The 17,413-nt window shown below is 52.5% G+C and overlaps 3 protein-coding genes across 3 annotated transcripts; 2 read left to right on the plus strand and 1 right to left on the minus strand.

Moving 5' to 3' along the window:
• Positions 1-302: 302 nt before the first annotated feature.
• COCSUDRAFT_44673 (TBPIP-domain-containing protein) lies at positions 303-2,030 on the plus strand (the record flags this gene model as incomplete). Its single annotated transcript, XM_005643805.1, has 5 exons — positions 303-464; positions 570-632; positions 930-998; positions 1,290-1,432; positions 1,898-2,030. The coding sequence occupies 5 exons, from the start codon at positions 303-305 to the stop codon at positions 2,028-2,030; spliced, it is 570 nt and encodes a 189-aa protein (XP_005643862.1).
• A 641-nt stretch (positions 2,031-2,671) lies between these two features.
• COCSUDRAFT_48908 (DnaJ-domain-containing protein) lies at positions 2,672-8,032 on the minus strand (the record flags this gene model as incomplete). Its single annotated transcript, XM_005643806.1, has 11 exons — positions 2,672-3,029; positions 3,560-3,796; positions 4,258-4,434; positions 4,877-5,013; positions 5,351-5,486; positions 5,777-5,959; positions 6,224-6,457; positions 6,692-6,799; positions 6,990-7,093; positions 7,412-7,609; positions 7,906-8,032. 11 exons carry the CDS (start codon positions 8,030-8,032, stop codon positions 2,901-2,903), a joined length of 1,770 nt encoding a protein of 589 aa, XP_005643863.1. The 3' UTR covers positions 2,672-2,900.
• A 669-nt stretch (positions 8,033-8,701) lies between these two features.
• Positions 8,702-15,918, plus strand: COCSUDRAFT_48909 (hypothetical protein). The gene is made up of 14 exons (XM_005643807.1): positions 8,702-8,932; positions 9,181-9,336; positions 9,520-9,661; positions 9,839-10,085; positions 10,601-10,757; positions 11,115-11,240; positions 12,112-12,276; positions 12,730-12,874; positions 13,136-13,218; positions 13,413-13,509; positions 13,953-14,178; positions 14,504-14,691; positions 14,998-15,201; positions 15,605-15,918. Exons 1-14 carry the CDS (start codon positions 8,795-8,797, stop codon positions 15,712-15,714), a joined length of 2,184 nt encoding a protein of 727 aa, XP_005643864.1. The 5' UTR covers positions 8,702-8,794; the 3' UTR covers positions 15,715-15,918.
• The last annotated feature ends 1,495 nt before the right edge of the window (positions 15,919-17,413 follow it).

The raw sequence follows: 17,413 nt of genomic DNA on the forward strand, positions 1-17,413 counted from the left end.
GACTTTCCAAGAGGCCAATCGTTGCCATCAACTTGAAAAGCTCTGGCACGATCCTGGTGCTTGTATTGACTTTGGCAGCATCGTCAACCTTATACCGACCTTCCTCAAGTCTCATCAGAATTCCCGCATAGATGGTGCTGCCCCTGCTCTTTCTTTTGGGAAATGCGCCTGTTTTCTGCTCTTCATTGTTGCCCCAGTGGAGTGTTTGCTGGAAGCATTACGAATTCCATTTGCGATCTTCTTGAAGCAGGCAACTTATAGGTCCTTCACACGATTAGGGGGACTGGAATGACCTCTGCCTGATGCAGGCTGCGGAGGAACGAGTCCTGAGCTTCCTGCAGCAGCAGAACCGTCCTTTCAATGCCCAAGGAGTCACGGATCATCTGGCACAGTACGGTGTCAAGAAAACTCAAGCTCAGAAAGCTCTTGACACGTTGTCCGAGGCCAGCAAGATCGTCTGCAAGGTACAGAGAGCAACCCCAAGCTTATGCAGCAAGGAGCGGAATCGACATCTGTATTGAGCTGATCACTGTGCCAAGCACTGCATGTGACGATTGTGTGGGCCGCAGGAATTTGGCAAGACAAAAATATACATGGCTCTGCAGAATAATGGGGATGACCTCACAAAAGAGGTTTGTCCCACCTGCAGAAGCTCAGTGCCTTCCTACTGGCATCAAGTTGACGATACACTATTCTGCTGCAAAAGGCTTGAGTTGTGCTTTGGGCTGTTTCCCAGGAAATGGAGGCTTTGCAACAGCAGACAGTAGAGCTTGCAGACAAGCTCCATATCACAGGGAACAACTTACTGAGGGCACAAAAAGGTAGTGTCTGCCTGTGCAAGGAGCAAGCATGTGGGTACTACCTTTCTGAGGATGTATCTGAGCTGCTTACTGGAAAATTGGTGAAGAAGTGATTGTGACTGTGCAGAGCTGAAGGACCTGCAGTGTACCCTCACAGCAGAACAGCTGCAGTCCAAGATCGACGAGCTGAAGAAGCAGGTGAGGACTTTCAGCTACCTGTCTTTTCTTAAGTTGATTAATCACAGCTGACTGCATGGATCTGATAGGATGTGCCTGGAAACATGACCTGGCGCAGTGAAGGTCGCAGCCTTTTTGTGGCTCAGTTCACTTGTTTTGAAGCAACACATCATCACTGAATCTGACAGAGGGCGTACATTCATAATGGACTTCCTTGAGGATTGTATTGTATCCGAATGGCAGCACAAGGGACCACATATGGTTAAAATGGGTGCATCTGGAAAGGCGTCCTCTGAGAATTTGTGTGCACAGTGGGAGGAGACTAATGCGCGGCTGGGCCCTCTGAAGAGCAGCACAAAGCTGGTCACTGCATTGGAGCGGCAGGCAGTGGAGAAAGCCTTCACAGAATCCATGGACCACTGGGCCAAGCGCAAACGCATGTTCAAAGCCATCTGGTGGGTCCACTTCTCTCTGTGACAGGGCTTCTGTGCGCTGGCCCCTGCTGCAGCATCGTGTAAAAGTAGAAGGAGAGATTTCTTGAATAATTGCTCCTTGGAGAGTGTGCCGCCCAGCATTTCTCTGGCAGTATGGGTGAAGAGGGTGCAGGTGAATACAATGCTCCCTTTTGAGGCAGGATGAACTGCATGTTTGTGCTCTTCTTTAAGATCATTGTATTGATCTTCACTTGAACCCTCACGCCATGCATTCACCAGACTGTGTCCTCCGCCCCTTGCAAGGCTGCTGGGTGCTACAGGCCTGGCTCTGCTGTTTCCACCAGCTGTCATGCGTTCCTGCCGCGCCTCCGGGCATGCATTTCTGATCCAGATCATTACTGCCCAATCATGAACCCAACGCAGACACATGTCATGTTAACCGCGCTCTGTTGTTTTATTTTAAGAACATGCTTTTTTTCGCTGCAGGGACCAGGTGAGCGAGAACATCGACCAGAATGTGAAGGAGCTGTGGGAGGAGATCGGCGTGGAGAGTGACGAGGCTGCAGATGTGAACCTGCCCCTCATGCAGCAGCTGATGCCCAAGCGCGCGCGCAAATGATAATTCCGAAATAAGCTGTGTCCACTACTTCCGGGATAAATTGATTGCAGACATCAAAGCAGATAATAGATAGTCTGAGGTCATCTGAGGCCATTCTATTGGGCGAATTCTGACCTCAAGGCCGCAAGATAGTGTAATATATTTGCATGGGATGTGAGCAGACTCTTTTATTCCCTTATTTGCTGAGATAATGCCTGCCAGCATCACACTGCAAAGGGAACCGTGTTCACTAGATTTTACAAGGGTGTGTTCAGCTATGTTCAAGGCCATTCTGTCGGGTGACCCCTGTCCTTGAGATGGCAAGAAAGTCTGTGTGCACAGGATGTGAGCAGACTCTGGCGAGTGTTTGAGCGTTTGCTCAGATGAGGCCACTCTCTGCAGCAGCCATAAATGCTGCGCGCATTGCTGCTGTCTTAGCTACAAGCATATCTGACTCAGCCTTCCTTGAAGCCTGGATCAGGCTGCCTCACCGGCCGCTCTCAAGCTCCAATTTCAGGTAAGTTTCTGCAGCGGCGATAAGTGCTGCCAGAGTTCAAGCTGCACATTCATCTGCAATAAATGCTGGATGCGTTGAAGCTGCACATATCTCTACATTCAGCCTGCTGCAAGCCGGGATCAGGCGGCTCGAGCCATGCGGCCGCTGTCATACTCTCTGCGCAGGTATGTCTCTGCAGCCGCAGTACATGCTGTGCGCACTTCAAGCTGCACAAAGATCTAAGTTCAGCCTGTTTGAAGCCGGGGTCAGGCGGCTTTAGCCTAAAACCGCCGTCAGACTCTCTGCGCGCGCAGCTAAATCTCTGCAGCGGCGATACATGCTGTGTGCGTTTGAAGCTGAATATATATCTTGTATTAGCCTGCCGTAAGCCGGGATCAGGCGGCTTCAGCCATGCGGCCGTTGTCATATTCTCTGCGCAGCTCCGGGTTGCGCAGGACCTCATAGGCAGTCTTCAGCTGCTGGAAACGCTCCTGCGCTTTTCGCCTGCCCTGCTCATCTGCACTCTGTGCATGCATGCCAAAGGAAACGTCAGGAAGCATGGTTTGGGAATGTCAGTATGAGAAGAGGCAAAGGAATCCCACATGTAGAGAAGCTACCTAGCACATGCCTGGAGCAGAAGCACTTGATTTGCAAATCCATGCATGCACTTTGACTACGGCTGCGTGTACATGTACTGTAGCTGATATGCTCAGAGGACTGATACGTCTGCCCCAAGCTTCCATGTCAAAGTTCTGAATCTGTCTTCTATGTCAAGGTTCACCACCAGCAACCAACTGATAGGTCGGAATCACTCGCTTTGGAGCACAAAATTGAGCACTAGCCACCTCTTTCCCGATAGCAAATGTGCTCCGCTCACTACTAGCAGCCTAGCACTAAGGCACAATTCTGACCTCAACAGTCCACTACGTAATCTTCCCTGAACGTATGCCATTGTGGTCCAGCATGTAGCACGTGCCACTCCTCAACGTTCGCACGCAACGATCATCCCTGTCTCGTTTTTCTTCTCCTGCCACAGCAGCCAGAATTGGCGCACCTTTTGGCGGTCGGGGTGCCAGCGCAGAGCGGCCTGCCGGAACGCGCGCTTCACGTCCCCCTCGCTCACCCCTGCCCCGGCCTCAACGTCTAATCCTAGCATCGCGTAGTACCCCAAGAAGTCGCGCCGGCCGCCGCCGTAGCCGCTCGCCCCGACAGCCGCCCCCTGCTTGGCGTGCCACGCGCCGTGGTGGCTCGAATGGCCCCACTTTGCTCGCCTGCGCGCCTCAAACTGCGCCTGCGCACGCACAGAAGAATTGGTCAGGATTCCCGGCCCACACCATCAATATATGCTGCACAGAGTCAGCTCAGCACTCATGCGCCTACACTACTATCATGTGCTGAAGGGCTTCAGCTCAGCACTTCAGTAGTATTGGGCCCGCATCATTGGCAAGTGCTGCACCTCTTGTCAACACCTTGCTTTAGATGGACCCCAGTGTCAGATTCAGCAGTGCTCTGATACGCATGCTGCAGAGCTGCTGATAGATGAGTGCCCACATTCCAACGCACATACCACCTGGCATGCACATCAGCCTGCCAATAGATCCCCACATGACATTGCCAAGCATTGCAAAGGGCGCTGCAATCGGCCCATCACACTCTCACTCCGGTCGTTAAAAAATAAAAGGCTGACATAGAAAGCAATAAAGGCATGGAAAGGCTGACATAGAGAGCATTATAGGTTCAAAATGCGCGCACCTCGAGTTTCTGGCGGGCATTGGCGGCGGCGAGTTTGGCACGCAGGGCGGCGCGTTCGAGGCGGCGCTTCTGCTGGTGACGCCAGAGTCCCTCGGCCCATCGCTGGCGCTTGGCCTCGTCCCAGCTCCACTTGTCCGCCTCCTGCCACCGCGTCCACTCCGTCGCCTCGCGAACCTCCTGCAGACACCGAGGGGTTTGTCAGATTCCCCTGTACATAGTGGGTGCAGGGGAATCAAAGACTCGGCAATGACACCAGGATTGCTGGAAATTCCGGCGAGTGATGTCCCCTGGGTCTGCCTTGTTTGAAAGTACATTACTAGGAGACTTCAAGCTCAAGCAAGTCCTACTGGGGAACGAGCAAGGCAGGGATTCTGACTGAGAGGGGCTTATAATGTCCCATTTGGTGGTGGAGGATGCTGAGACACCAGCTGTACCATGACCTCCTCAACTTTCCAATGCTTGGCAACCATGAGTTGTATCACGACATCATCAAATTCCTCTAAGATCCCTATCATGTGCCGCCTTGCCTGTTGTTTTCACACTCTCAAAACCTCAACTCATTGCCAACCTCTTGTATCTCTGTCACCTTCTAGTAAGTTCTCAGTGAGCGACTGCGCACCTCCTGCTCCTGGTCGAGCGCGTCCATGGGCCCCAGCCCCCAGCCCATGATTCGCTCAAAGTCCATCTCCTCCGTTGCGAGGCGTTCCTGCTCCTGCCGCTCCCTCATCAGCTGAGTGGACATCCGCGCTGCCAGCCCTGCACGCCCCATGTGCCCGCATGTGCTCACACCATGCATGCATGCATTTGCATAATCAAACACCTCCCAGCAAAACAGGGCTGGCACACAAAAAGTGAAGAAAGAGGCCGATGTCATGGCAAGAAAGTGCTGATGAGGTGCTTGCAGTGAAGAACTGGCCATGTAGCCAGGCTTGATTATTGGAACACAGAGGTCTTTAGCAGACTGAGCACCATTTGCCAGTAACATCTGAGTACCATACTCTAAATTTCTCCTGCAAGACATGCCCAATCTCCCTGGGATGGTCGGACAGCAATAACAAATAATGTGAACACTTTGTGTGGGATGGGTTTGCACCTGCTGCGGAGCAGACCATGAAGACTGAGAAGGCTGAGGTGGCGGAGAGCAGCTGGGGGGATCCATTGTTGCCCAGCTCTATAGCGCCAGCTGCCAGGCCTATCAGCGCCATCGCGCCTGCCGCTGCCGCTTGCACCTGCATTCACACCGGCTCCTTTGACTCTGGCAATTTGATATTGCCCTGTCTCACATCCCTCAACTGTATCACTCTCACAAATATCCACATAACTCTTGCTGAGTCATGCTAGGTGTTTTGCGCTTCAGCTTGCAAGTGGCTGTCCACAGAGGCTGCAAGATTGGTGCATCAGATTCTCCAACTTGTCCCTCATTCAGGGATAAATGTTTCAGACATGAAAGTCTTGTGGACACTGCTATGCAGCAGACACAGGACACAATATGAGATCCATGCAGAAGTACAAGCCGGACCTTATGGGGGCTGAAGTGGCGTTCGGCGGCAATGCGACTGGCGTCCATGCCAGAAACAATGGCTCTGAACCGCTGCGGGCGCCGCTCCCCGTGCGCGTTGAAGGCCTCGCCGAATTTGTAGTCCGCCACGTAGGCAGGCAGGTACAGAAGGCGCGCCCTCCTCCGCACTGTCCGCACCCTCACCTGCGCAGCAACTTCCACCACTTACACACCGCTGTGTTTTGTGGTCTCCATGTAAGTGTTGTAGTCACCAAAAGGTTGCTTGAACTATGCCTGCCTTTGTAGCTCTGCAATATTTGTAACATGCACAGTGCGACGGCTAGCCAGAGAGAATATGATGCAGATAGTGTAAAGTAAGCCACGCAGCAGTATATGCAGCCTTTGTGACCGGCAAGGCGGCAAGCATAAGTGTATCGCCTCCCTCTCTCACAACCCGGAACAGCAAACCTGCACCATCTGCAACGCGCAAAAGTCCTTTGCAATAACATGGCATGTGTGCCGTGCCTTGACATTGCGCACGGTCTCAGCGCCGGTCTCCCGCCGAAGCTGCTCGGCAGCTTCCTCAGTCTCCAAGCGCCGGATGTTGCGCAGCGCGAATGACCAGCCTATGGCCTGCCGCACCGTCGGGGGGTCCAACGCCACGTCAGCCTCTCCCCCATCTCCCCAGCCCACCTCATCCGCCTGCGAAATTGCACTGTATAGTTGCAGACACTATTCAAATAGCTTTTCAGTGTGCCATTGCCTAAGCACGCTGCAATTATTCTGATACCTGGCATGAGCCTGTGAGCTCTGCGGTAAACCTGTTTGATGAATTGAACTAGCGCGAGAGGCTTGGCTTCTTCAGTAGCCTAGATTGATTAGAGCAGGATGGCCCAATTTTGAGCCAGGGATAGGCAGCAGGGAGGTTGAGCGCACCAGCAGGTGCTCGGCCTCTGAGCGCTTCAGCTGCCGGCTCCTGCCCATGATGCCCGCCACCTTTGCCGCCTCTGCTAGATCCCTCCTGTACTTGTACGAGGCATACACCTGTGCAAAAATTTACAGAGGCAATTTTATACTCAAATCTACCCCTTCTGTGACGTTGAGGGTCCATCCATCAGATCCATCAGATCATGAAGATGGGAGAGTCGACAGAGCTGCACATCATATACACGCAAGCTTAAAAGTGACAGAGATATAGTAACCCAATTGACAGCCAACAGAAGATCAATCACACCTGCATGCTGGACAGTGTCCACGGGTATTCCCTGAAGCCCCTTATCCGCCAGTGGGTGTCCTTCCACACCATGGATTTATGGTCTATGGGGAACCCCAGCTGCCCTGCACAGAAGCATGCGTGGCGATTATTGAAATGGGGGTCGTTGCTCGTCAGCTTGGCACACAGTCAGCCTTTACTGCTAATGCCTTTACTACCAATACTGCTCATATTGGGGTCGCAAAAAGCGCAGGTTGCACAGCAGATCGATGTGGAGTGCTGTCTCTGCTTATGCAGGACGGCGTGGCGCCGCGCAGTGACGACCCAGGATGGCAGATAACACGACTACTGGTGTACCATGCACCATACCCTGAGTCAGCAGTCTCGAGCGCCACGGGATCTTGCATAAAGTAATGTGGGAAGGAACAATGGCAAGAACAAACCTGTGTATTCTACATGGACTGTGGCCTCAAAGAGCCAGAAGGGCAGCAGGGCTGCATGCATGCTGATGAGGCCCCGGTGCAGCAGCTTCGAGGGGGCCAGCCAGTGCGACTGCTGCCACTGCTCGAACGCCAGCTGCGCCTGCCTGAGGCCTATCTGGTAGGACACCACCCGCGGCACAATCGTGCCCTGCCGAAAGCCTGTGAGCGCAGCAGAGATAGAGTCGGGAGTCTGGCAGGCATGTGCAATACAGGCAGGCTTTTTGGGGAGGATCTGCCAGCGTTCAGCTACCCCGATCGCCTTGCAGCCATGCTAATTGGCTTTGGCAGCTGGCATCGATGCTTGAGTGTACATGCATCTCATTGTGGCTTGAGTAACACTGAAGTGATTTGGTGATCAAAGAGATCAAGAAGATCAAAATATCATTGGAGACATGCAGCGGAACGGCACAGCTGCAGAGAACCATGCATGCATGCAGAGCTGGGAGAGGGCATACCATGCAGGCATTCGTTCTCATCACCGCTCAGCACGCTGATCTGGCGGCTCAGATGCCACAAGGCGGGGGTGCATGGGCCCAGAAGTGGCCCTGGCCGTGTGAATGACTGCCGCAGCAGGGCCAACATTCACCAGCCCTCAAAATGTCCCTTCCTTTCAGAGCTGGCTGGAAAGAATGCTCACACACACCACCGATGTTTATATGATGTAGCTTCCTATACTGAGCACCCACGGTGCCTTTCTTGTGCCAGGCACCAAAACCCAAGTCTGATGTTAGACTACATCCGCGGATTTCTGTTTGATGTAGCTTTTGCCCTGTTGAGATCTTGACTTGAACGAGAAGATCACGGCACGATATAGCTAGTATTTGATTGCATGATGCCGCGCAATAGTGCCCACAAGCGTGTTCTCAAGCTGATGGTTCTAACAATACGATCCCTACAGGACTGAATGAGCTGAATTTTCAAGACCACCAATGTAAGCTATATTTTACTGACACTCTTGAGATCTAGAGATATTAGTACACGCCAAGTCAAGTAAATAAGTGTGGGTACGCGTGCCCATAAAGTGGTCACACTCCAGCACTCAGAAGGATTCTCACTGCACAACATGCGTTTTTCACTTGACTGTTATTTAACCTGAATCGAAGATGCATGATGTGCAAATTATCGAGATGGCTTCAGCAGTGCGTCGAGTGTTTTGTGTGCTCCTCCTGGTGTTGCCTATTGTGGCTAGGGAAATGGCGCTGGAAAATGGGGAGTCTTGGGTGCGTTCATGCAGTCCCAGATTTTGGGGCAGAAGAAACACCTATGAAGCTGAGATGTTGAATCCTCGTCACTTCTCTCATTGAACGCATGATCAGATTTGCTCTGGAAACTTGATAGTATTCCATGGAGGAGCAGGCAGGCAGCTCGCCACTCTTTGCTGTGTTTGTCCTTTCGGTATTCTCTCTTTTTCTCATACCGTTCACTGTATACAAGCTCTGCGTGGCAGCTGCGCCTGACGAGGTTGTGAAACCGTGGGAATCGGTAAGTCCCTCTAGAAAGTCTCGATCAAGGTGCCTGCACAAGATGACAGTCTTTCAAGGTGTCTATGAAGACGTTCGAGTAGTTCGCACCTGCTACATCTCGATGCATGCTTTGTGTACGCCCACATTGAGAATTTTCGTGGTAGAGAGTCCTGATCTGGGTGCCTGCGCCTCTGTTGGGTGTTCTTAGTGTAAACCTCCGTGCTGGCAAGTAGTAGAGACCTGAAATTTTTTCGTTGCGTCCAACAGAAGAAGACGTCGGCGATCAGCAGGTTTGCGGGGAGATTCTTCACAGTCGAGAATGTGCTGCTGGCTGTTGGATGGTTGGTGTGGGTTGCCCTGGTGGTCTACGTGCAGACCCAAAGTGCCGACCTAGTGCCTTTTGATCCCTTTGAAATTCTCAAGGTGAGTGCCGACAGCCCTGACTCTGCCAATTGGTATTTCAGCGAATCTACCTTTCCACATATCACCCAGCAAGTGTGGCAACCCCCATCTATGCATACTATACATATACATATTCTGATGGAGACACGAATTGAAGAGGTGCAAACAGGATTGGCTGGCCCTCAGTAAGTTAGTGTTGTGCAGATCGACAGAGGGGCAACAGAGAAAGAGGTAAAGAAGGCGTACAGGCAGCTGTCGCTCATATTCCACCCCGACAAGAACCCGGACCCTGCAGCTGCCACCTACTTTGCCGAGTCCATCACAAAGGCTTACAAGGCGCTGACAGGTGCGCGCTGCATACCTCTCAGTGGATAACAGTCCTGCTTGCACCCACGCCAGTGAAGCCATTCACTCAAGTTCTCAAGACCTCTCCCAACGCTGATGCTGTAGATTTGCAGCTGTGCATAATACCCAAACAGAGGCATCATCAGCTCTGCATGACGCTGTCTGCTTATCACTGCAGACGACACGGCGCGGGAGAACTATGAGAAGTACGGGCACCCAGACGGGCCCCAGGCCCTCAACATGGGCGTGGCGCTGCCAGAGTGGATATTTTCGCGCGACAAGCACGCTGCGCCTGTGATTTTGATCTCCCTGATCGGCATCTGCATCCTGCTGCCGCTGATAGTGGCCGCCTGCTACCTGCTGCGCTCCAACAAGTACATGGGGCCCAACAATGTGGCCACCGAGACGCTGGAGATCTTCCTCAGGTGAGGCTGGAGGCTGGAATAGAGGGGCGTGCCGGGCTACACTGGCAGATGTCTTCTTTTAAGATGTTGTACACATCCCGCAGCTGCTTAAGATTTGCTTGCTGCCTTCAACAAAGGCATTCTGAGCAGCCACCAGTACTGAAGCAGCCACTCAAATTTGACTGTTTGAAGATGTGCAAGCAGACCCCAAAGCAGGCACGGATGTTTGAAGCATACCCCAGTGCATCATATGCTGTTGCCTGAATTGGCCTTCCACAAGTAACTGCATGCTCTCCAGCCAAGTGATACGCTGAAGCACAACACAGCAGCCTATCATTGTTGGACTGTCCCCGTATATTGTTATGCTTTTATGAAGAAAGAGCTTGGCAAAGAGTCTGGCAATCTTCCCTGTGGCTGATCTCTGACAATCTCCTTTCAGTGGCCTTCCCTTGCTACACTACGCAACGCTCCCATTCAGCTCCTTCGTTTCTACCGAGTCAATTCTCCTGATTGAGACACTTGCGTTTTGCGCCCAGGTCGAAGTTTGCGGTGAAGGAGTCTCAGGGGCTGGCGCGCGTGCTGGACACGCTGGTGTTTGCGTACGAGTTCATCATGCTGCCCACGCCCTCCGACCAGGCCGAGGGCCTCGAGACGCTGCGCCGCACCATGCTGCGCGTGCACCCAGACCTCAAGGTGCGCTCAGGCTGTTGGAGGAGTGCTGACTCTGAAACTTCCATGAGCCTTGCCGTGTGAGTGCAGCTGTGGGGGATTGCAATACAGAGACTGCACAGCTGTCCATACTTGCCTGATGAGACAATTGTTAGAGACGTTGGAGACCGGACATGCGATTGTGAGGCGCCTTTCCTGAGGCAGAGGGCTCACTTCCAAAAGTACGGCAGTAGATGCACAGGATTTTTTGTGCAGATCTTGGATGACATGTTGAGAGTATAGCGGGGAGTTGGCCATTTGCTGACATTCACTTGGAAGTGTGCTGCGGCAAAGTGGCAAGTGTGAGCCTGGTCTGAGCTGTGTGGCATGCTGGCAAAACAGGAGAAGCCGCAGTTCTGGAAGCGCAAGCCGTCCATTGTGAAGTGCAACATGCTGCTGCTGGCGCATCTCTCTCGCGCGCCCGTGCCACCCATCTTCGCCAACGACATGAAATACGTCCTCAAAAAGGTGCGCTACCGTGCGCAGGGTGTCTGCCAACATATCCCGCAGTAATAATGATCTGTGAACAGATTTTAGACTTTTTTTCAGTCTTTCTGCCCTTGAGGGAGCAGGGAGGGTGTGAGGGAGCAGGGAGGGTGGGATGGCAGAAATTAAGTCCATTTGTGGTGCTCTGTGGTGCCTCTAGGCATTTTGCCGCACCGTTGCATGGGAATTTAGTACCACTTGTGTTACTGATTCCTGTTCACGGTGGCTTTTAAACTCCTTGAGAGCGAGATTCCGCTGGACATCATAACGCATGACAGGACTCACCTGTCCTGCAAAGTCGTTCAAGAGTCTTAGACGAAATCTGCCTGTTGTGCGCTGTATCACGAGGGAGGGCAACCGTTCTTATTTTGCACGTGGATTCACAGACCTTCAGCGCCTGATACCCCACACCACAGTCAGAACAGTCCTTCAGGACATATTGTATTCTTTGATTGCCATGCAGACAGCTGACCGACCTCTCGTTGTGCCAGTGCATGCACACCAGGCCCTTCCTTGGTGTCCTGTGAGTACCTGGCTCTTTTGGCCACGTTCACTGGAAACTAGTCCCCTGGAATCCATGGCGTGCTGGCCATGAAACCCCACAGAGCGGATATGTGCAGGACATGAACAAAGGTGGACAGCAACTCATTTCATGTGCATTATCATTCATATGACCCTTTAATAAGCACGTGCCCAATGCGGATTTGTACTATGTCAGAAGTGGTTAGGTGCAGAGCGGGGATCCATCGGCAGATTTTTCTTAGGATCCCCCAAGCTTGTAATGCAGCTTGGAGATGCCCAAAGTACGGCAGTGCAGAGAAGAGCTAACACGTGGTGTGTTTGTTGCGTGCAGTCGCCCCAGTTCCTGGAGGAGATGATAAACATCGCGAATCTGGCGCGGCCGCCGCAGGGGTACGGGTGGCTGTCGCCGACGGTGGGGTGCCTGGAGATGGCGCAGTGCATCACGCAGGCCATGAGCATCGTTGCGCGCAAATCCCTCAGCCAGGGCGGCGCCAAGGTGATTACCTTGTCCTCTCTCCTCTCGCATCAATTATTGCTCACAAGGAGTAGCTCCCCCACTGTAAAGCACGCCTTTCCCAGTCCATGTTGAGTAGGTTAGTCGCAGCAGCGTGGGCATGGCAGCCTATCAAACTGGGGTGTCTTGGCTGTAGCTCATGGGGAAGGCCAATCTTGTATGACGACGCTGGTGCCTGCAAGCAAAATTCATCATTCTCCACGGTGCAGTACTTTTGTTGTGTCTCTAAGCCTCATGCCAACAATGATGAGTGAAGGCCCCGCCCCGTCTTTAAATATAATGGCGCCCAACTGCAATTCCCGGCATCACATGTCAGATTGAGGGCATGTCTTTCCGGTTCAACAGAGACTTACAGTAAGGTTCTGCAATGTCACAAGACATCATCCCATGTCCACGAGTGTGTCTGAGATGCGCTGCGGCTGTGCTGCACTGCAGGGTGGCGCGGACACAAGTGTCCTGCTGCAGCTGCCGCACTTCGACTACGACGTGCTGAAGAAGCTGGGCCGCAAGAAGATGCGCAGCCTGGCAGAGCTCGCAGCCATGGACCCTGAGGAGCGCCTGGAGCTCTTCGTCACCTCTGGTGAGGCCCCGCTTTCATCATGGCTATGTTCTCATCTTGTCGATGCCTTCCTCAGGTATCGTGCATGACCGTGATAGAGATCTCTACTTGCTTTACTGAGTAGGTGCACTTAGTCTGTCGCCTGAAAGGTCTCTCACAAAATGTATTGCATTGGCCAGGGTACCTTGCAGGCCTTCCTGTTTGTCACATATCCTTCAAGGTGGCGTTCTTTAATACTGTGAGTCTTCAGGATGCGAGACTGATGGGTGCACAACTCTGCAGGTCTGACGAAGCAGCAGGCGGAGGAGGCTGCCACGTCACTGCTGTCACTGCCGACTGTCACATTGACAGATGTGCAGCTACAGGTAGGACTGAACTGTTCTCTGCATTCTCACCAGAACAATGTCTCTCCAGTTGCTTGTAGATGATGGAAGGGATCTGCAGTGTCTTCACCCATGTAGCACCACGATGTCCCTGCCATCATGGTTAGGCATGTGTGCTCAGAGGCTTCACAAAATACTTGGACACTGTGAGCTGAGGTGTCTGAGTTGGGTGGCAGGTGGAAGGGGAGGCGGATGGGACGCAGATTGTGGAGACTGATATTGTCACCTGCTCTGTGCGCGTGGTGCTCTCACGGCCTTCCCATGCATCTCCAGGTATGCCATTCCTCCTCAGCACCGCCTATGCCACTTTCAAAAGTGGAAGACCCTGCGTTCTTGAGAATTCCAAGGAAGCAAGCACTGCTCAAGGCTCCATCTAGAGTTTTTCAGGGAAACATTACCATCCTGATCGCAATGACAAGTGCTTAGACCAGTTCAGGGCGTGCATGCTGACGCAGCAAACTACTTAGAAGATTTCACAACACTGTCACATGTCGACAGCTTTATATCAAAGACAGTCCAGAACAAACACATTGCGGCAGACGCTTGACACTCTGATCTGCAATCTACACATACTTTCATTGCCGCGTTTTTGGTGGCCAATTTTTCTGCAGCAGCACTCTCACGCTCCGGTCTGTTTTTGCACAGCCTTCTATTCAGACTTTTTAAAGCCACTTTTTTAGCAGCCCTCCTAAACAGCGGATTCTGTATGCTTGCAGATACGCAGCCCCCCAAGGGGACCTCGGTGCTGGCGTACGCGCCGCTGTACCCCTACCCCAAGCCGGAGAAGTGGAACTTCATCGTGGCAGACCCGGTGACCAACACCGTCTACACTCGCGCTGAAACGGCGCTTGTGGAAGCGGAGGCTGCCGGGCTGACGCAATGCACAGCGCAGCGTGCCAAACAGCCGCTGCTGCTCACCGGGGGCGAAGGCGGCCGCCAGAGGTGATTCCTGAACCCACATAGAGAAATTTCATCTGTATTTGCATTTAAATCTTGATGTGACGCGCACACCTTTTGGGGTCTGCGTCAAACCCCAGGTGGCAAGAGCCGTCGTGGAGCCTGTAATTGCTGGAGAATTTGCGCCCCTGACTTTTAGGATGTCTTTCGTTGTGCTGTATGCTCTTGGGGTGAACCCTTCTGTGGCAGGGCAAATTCTTCCTTGTGTCCGGAATATCCTTAGCATACCTCTCCCCTGCGCCTGTGCAGGCATCTGCACTATGACTTGCTCAAAACCGCAACTTGATCAACTGTTCACGTGCTGATGCAGTGGGAAGAAGGAGGCAGGGGAGGTGCCGATGACGGCCAATGGCAGCAGCGCGGCGGCTGCCGAGAAGGGAGAGGAAGCTGCGCGTGCGGCTGAGTCAGCGGCGGCTGCGCCGCAGGGGCAGCTGGTGGAGGTCAAGTTCCGAGCGCCCAAGCCCGGCAAATACGACCTCACTCTCTTCTGCGTGTCGGGTGTGCACATGCACCTGTGAAGGGCTTCTCATGTTTTGATAATTACGAAGCCTGGACAAAAGCTGATTTTTCTCTCGATTCTGCGTGGCACAATGGCAGCAGTGGCTATGTTAGTGAAGTTTCTCACAAACAAGCCCTTCTTGTCTGCATACAGATCAGAGTAGAGCACCTGCTGAACTTCAGAAAATGTCTCTCAAGTCTTCAAGCCTCCTCAACAAAGCCCAGGCTGTCAGACGCTTGGCACATGTTCTCCACACAAGTCCCATGAACAGATTCTCAGCCATGTGGTGGTGCGTGCGCTTGCAGACAGCTGGGCGGGGTGCGATCGGTCGGTGGCGTTCAAGCTGCGCGTGGCGGAGCAGACGCGCGCCGAGAAGGAGGGCCGCGGCGGGAAGGGGAAGAGTGACGCGCGCGGAGAGCACGCCTCGGGAGACGAGGCGGCCAGGGATGACAACGCCGACGAACGGGGCGACAACGAGGACGAGGATGACGAGGACGATGAAGAGGAAGGTGGGCCGCCGGCACATGCACGCACATACATGCACATCCTTATTGTAACTCATGACCTGCGCTGTTTCGTGGGCTTGTTTCCTGTTCCCCGTTGATTGCCGCTGCAGCCCAATCATTTGTTCTTGGCTTGCTCTGGGTGCATGGCGGCAGGCGCAGTAATTGACCATATCATGTATGTCTTGTGTGGCACTAGCGCTGCGAGGCAGCTTTTTGGCGCTCGCATTGCCTTTATGTCTTGCATCTCTCTTTTCCGGATGTAGTTTAAGCGTGGAGTGTGTTTCATGGCAACATTCATAATCGATGAGTCTGCACCGGCACTTTCATGGCTGAGCTGCTGCAGCTGCTGCAGCGGTTGCTATGCTGTGGTGCATGCCTTGATCGGTTCCTCATGATTTCTCAATAGGTGACTGGGACAGCGAGGACAGTGGGACTGAGGAGAGCGGCTCAGAAGATGAGGATGAGGAAGAAGAGAAGGAAAAGGATGGAAAAGAGAAATCTTCTGAAAAGCAGTAAACCTAGATGCTGGCAGACAGTGCTGGCAATCGCACCACGGTTCAGTCCAGGTGTTCCCAAGGCTTTGAGAAGCAAATCAGTCTGACTGCGCAGCAACATCGACGGGGTCTCTAGATGAGCATGGCGTTTGTATGAATGGCATGATAGGACAGTTGCACGCCTTTTCTGCTGTTGATGGGCCTCCCTGTAAAGACAATGTCCTAGTTGAGGGTGAAAATCCTGCAACCTCCACCGGTTGACCCTTCCCCAGAGAATAGTGTAGCTCACCGCTTGTCCATGTTCACAAGCACTATGGTTGGCCAACAACAATTGCACAGACCAAGCCCATGCGTACATTCAAATTCTGTTAACATGCACTTATCGACAACAGCTGCCCCATCTTTGACAAGTTGCTGATTTTGGCAACTACATTTCTCTTAATTTGAAAGAGTTGATTTTATGAGTAATGATAGATCCACTCAAGGGAACGCCGGATGCTGCGTGGATGTTCAGGAGGGGTCGCTCGTCTGTCACAAAGCAATTCTTGGTCTCAGGAACATTTCTCCCTTCATATAACGAGGTAACAAAGCATCGAACAAATTGGCATCTTCAATGTCTTCACCACACTCTTGCCCACCGTGGATAATTTCAACTTCCCAAGGCGCCATTTTCTTCTCCATACTCTCCTCCTTCGGTATCGCTGTTACGTATGCTATTCTTTTCTTTATCGCTGGTAAGACCCGGAAACATCCTCTATTAATACTTGGCTGTGCAATGCTCCTAGCAATGTCGAAGATACACACTCCAGCTGAGCTTTTGGGGCGAAATCCTCACGGTTCATGGGCTGCAGGCACCACGGCCGCTATTTCCTACCGTTCGATTTCTCTGCTAACAAGCCTGAAGGCTCTTCTCGTTCCCGTGCTCGTGTACGATGCGGCACTCTGGACTTTTTATGCCATTCTAGCGGCTTTGCTTATTTGTTCAGAGTGGGCCATCACCCGGGGCGTGCTGTTTGCAACACGCGGTGGCCGACCTGATGTGGACAACCTTCTGGTTACGTCCTTTTGGCCAAAAGAATCGTGGGGTTGCGCCAAGATCAGCTTTTAATCCTGCCATACTTCTTGTCCTACTCTATCTACGCCTTCATTTTGATACTCCTGGCAAGCACAGAAGGTGAGATACTTATTTCTATTCACATGATCAGTAATACGGAAGCATGCAGCACTAGCAATGGCCTTTACATGTCTGCGTTCTAGTTTATATAAATATGTTCATGTGCCTGCGTTTCGAAGCATTCGAAACAGTTTTAAAGGGGATTAAGGGGCTGTTTCTGCCCTCAGGAGTTCCAAAGGCAGAATGTGCCAGCGCAGAGTGCCTGAAGGCGGATGCTTATATTCTTCTTGCACAGTTGGCCGGGTCCTTTGCAACAAATCTGCTACCGGCCCTGGGCATTGGTTTTATTGTGAGGGTGATTGGGTTTGTGATCTTGATTGCTCTGCCGGAGAAGCCTAAGTCATCTCTGGAAGTTCCTCTTACCACTGCCGAGGAGAGTAGTGCAGCAAAAGAGGTTGCCACTTGCAATGTGTGAGTATGAAGCAGACATGCACACACGTCCCATGAGGACCAGAAATATGGCCAGATTCCTAACGATACTCAACGCAGACAAAAGGCTGTGCGTGTTTGGAAGGCGTTGCCACCAAAATTTATGAGACCAACTGAA

The sequence above is a fragment of the Coccomyxa subellipsoidea genome (genome assembly GCF_000258705.1).
Source record: "Coccomyxa subellipsoidea C-169, whole genome shotgun sequence".
Classification (NCBI taxonomy): Eukaryota; Viridiplantae; Chlorophyta; class Trebouxiophyceae; family Coccomyxaceae; genus Coccomyxa; species Coccomyxa subellipsoidea.

What these genes read in the sequence shown, in the direction of transcription:
- COCSUDRAFT_48909 (XM_005643807.1), top strand. Translation starts at nt 8,795, where the DNA reads ATGGAGGAGCAGGCAGGCAGCTCGCCACTCTTTGCTGTGTTTGTCCTT. An exon ending in GCCTTCCCATGCATCTCCAG is followed by an intron (nt 13,510 to 13,952) that starts GTATGCCATTCC and finishes GTATGCTTGCAG; the next exon opens with ATACGCAGCCCCCCAAGGGG. An exon ending in CGAGGACGATGAAGAGGAAG is followed by an intron (nt 15,202 to 15,604) that starts GTGGGCCGCCGG and finishes ATTTCTCAATAG; the next exon opens with GTGACTGGGACAGCGAGGAC.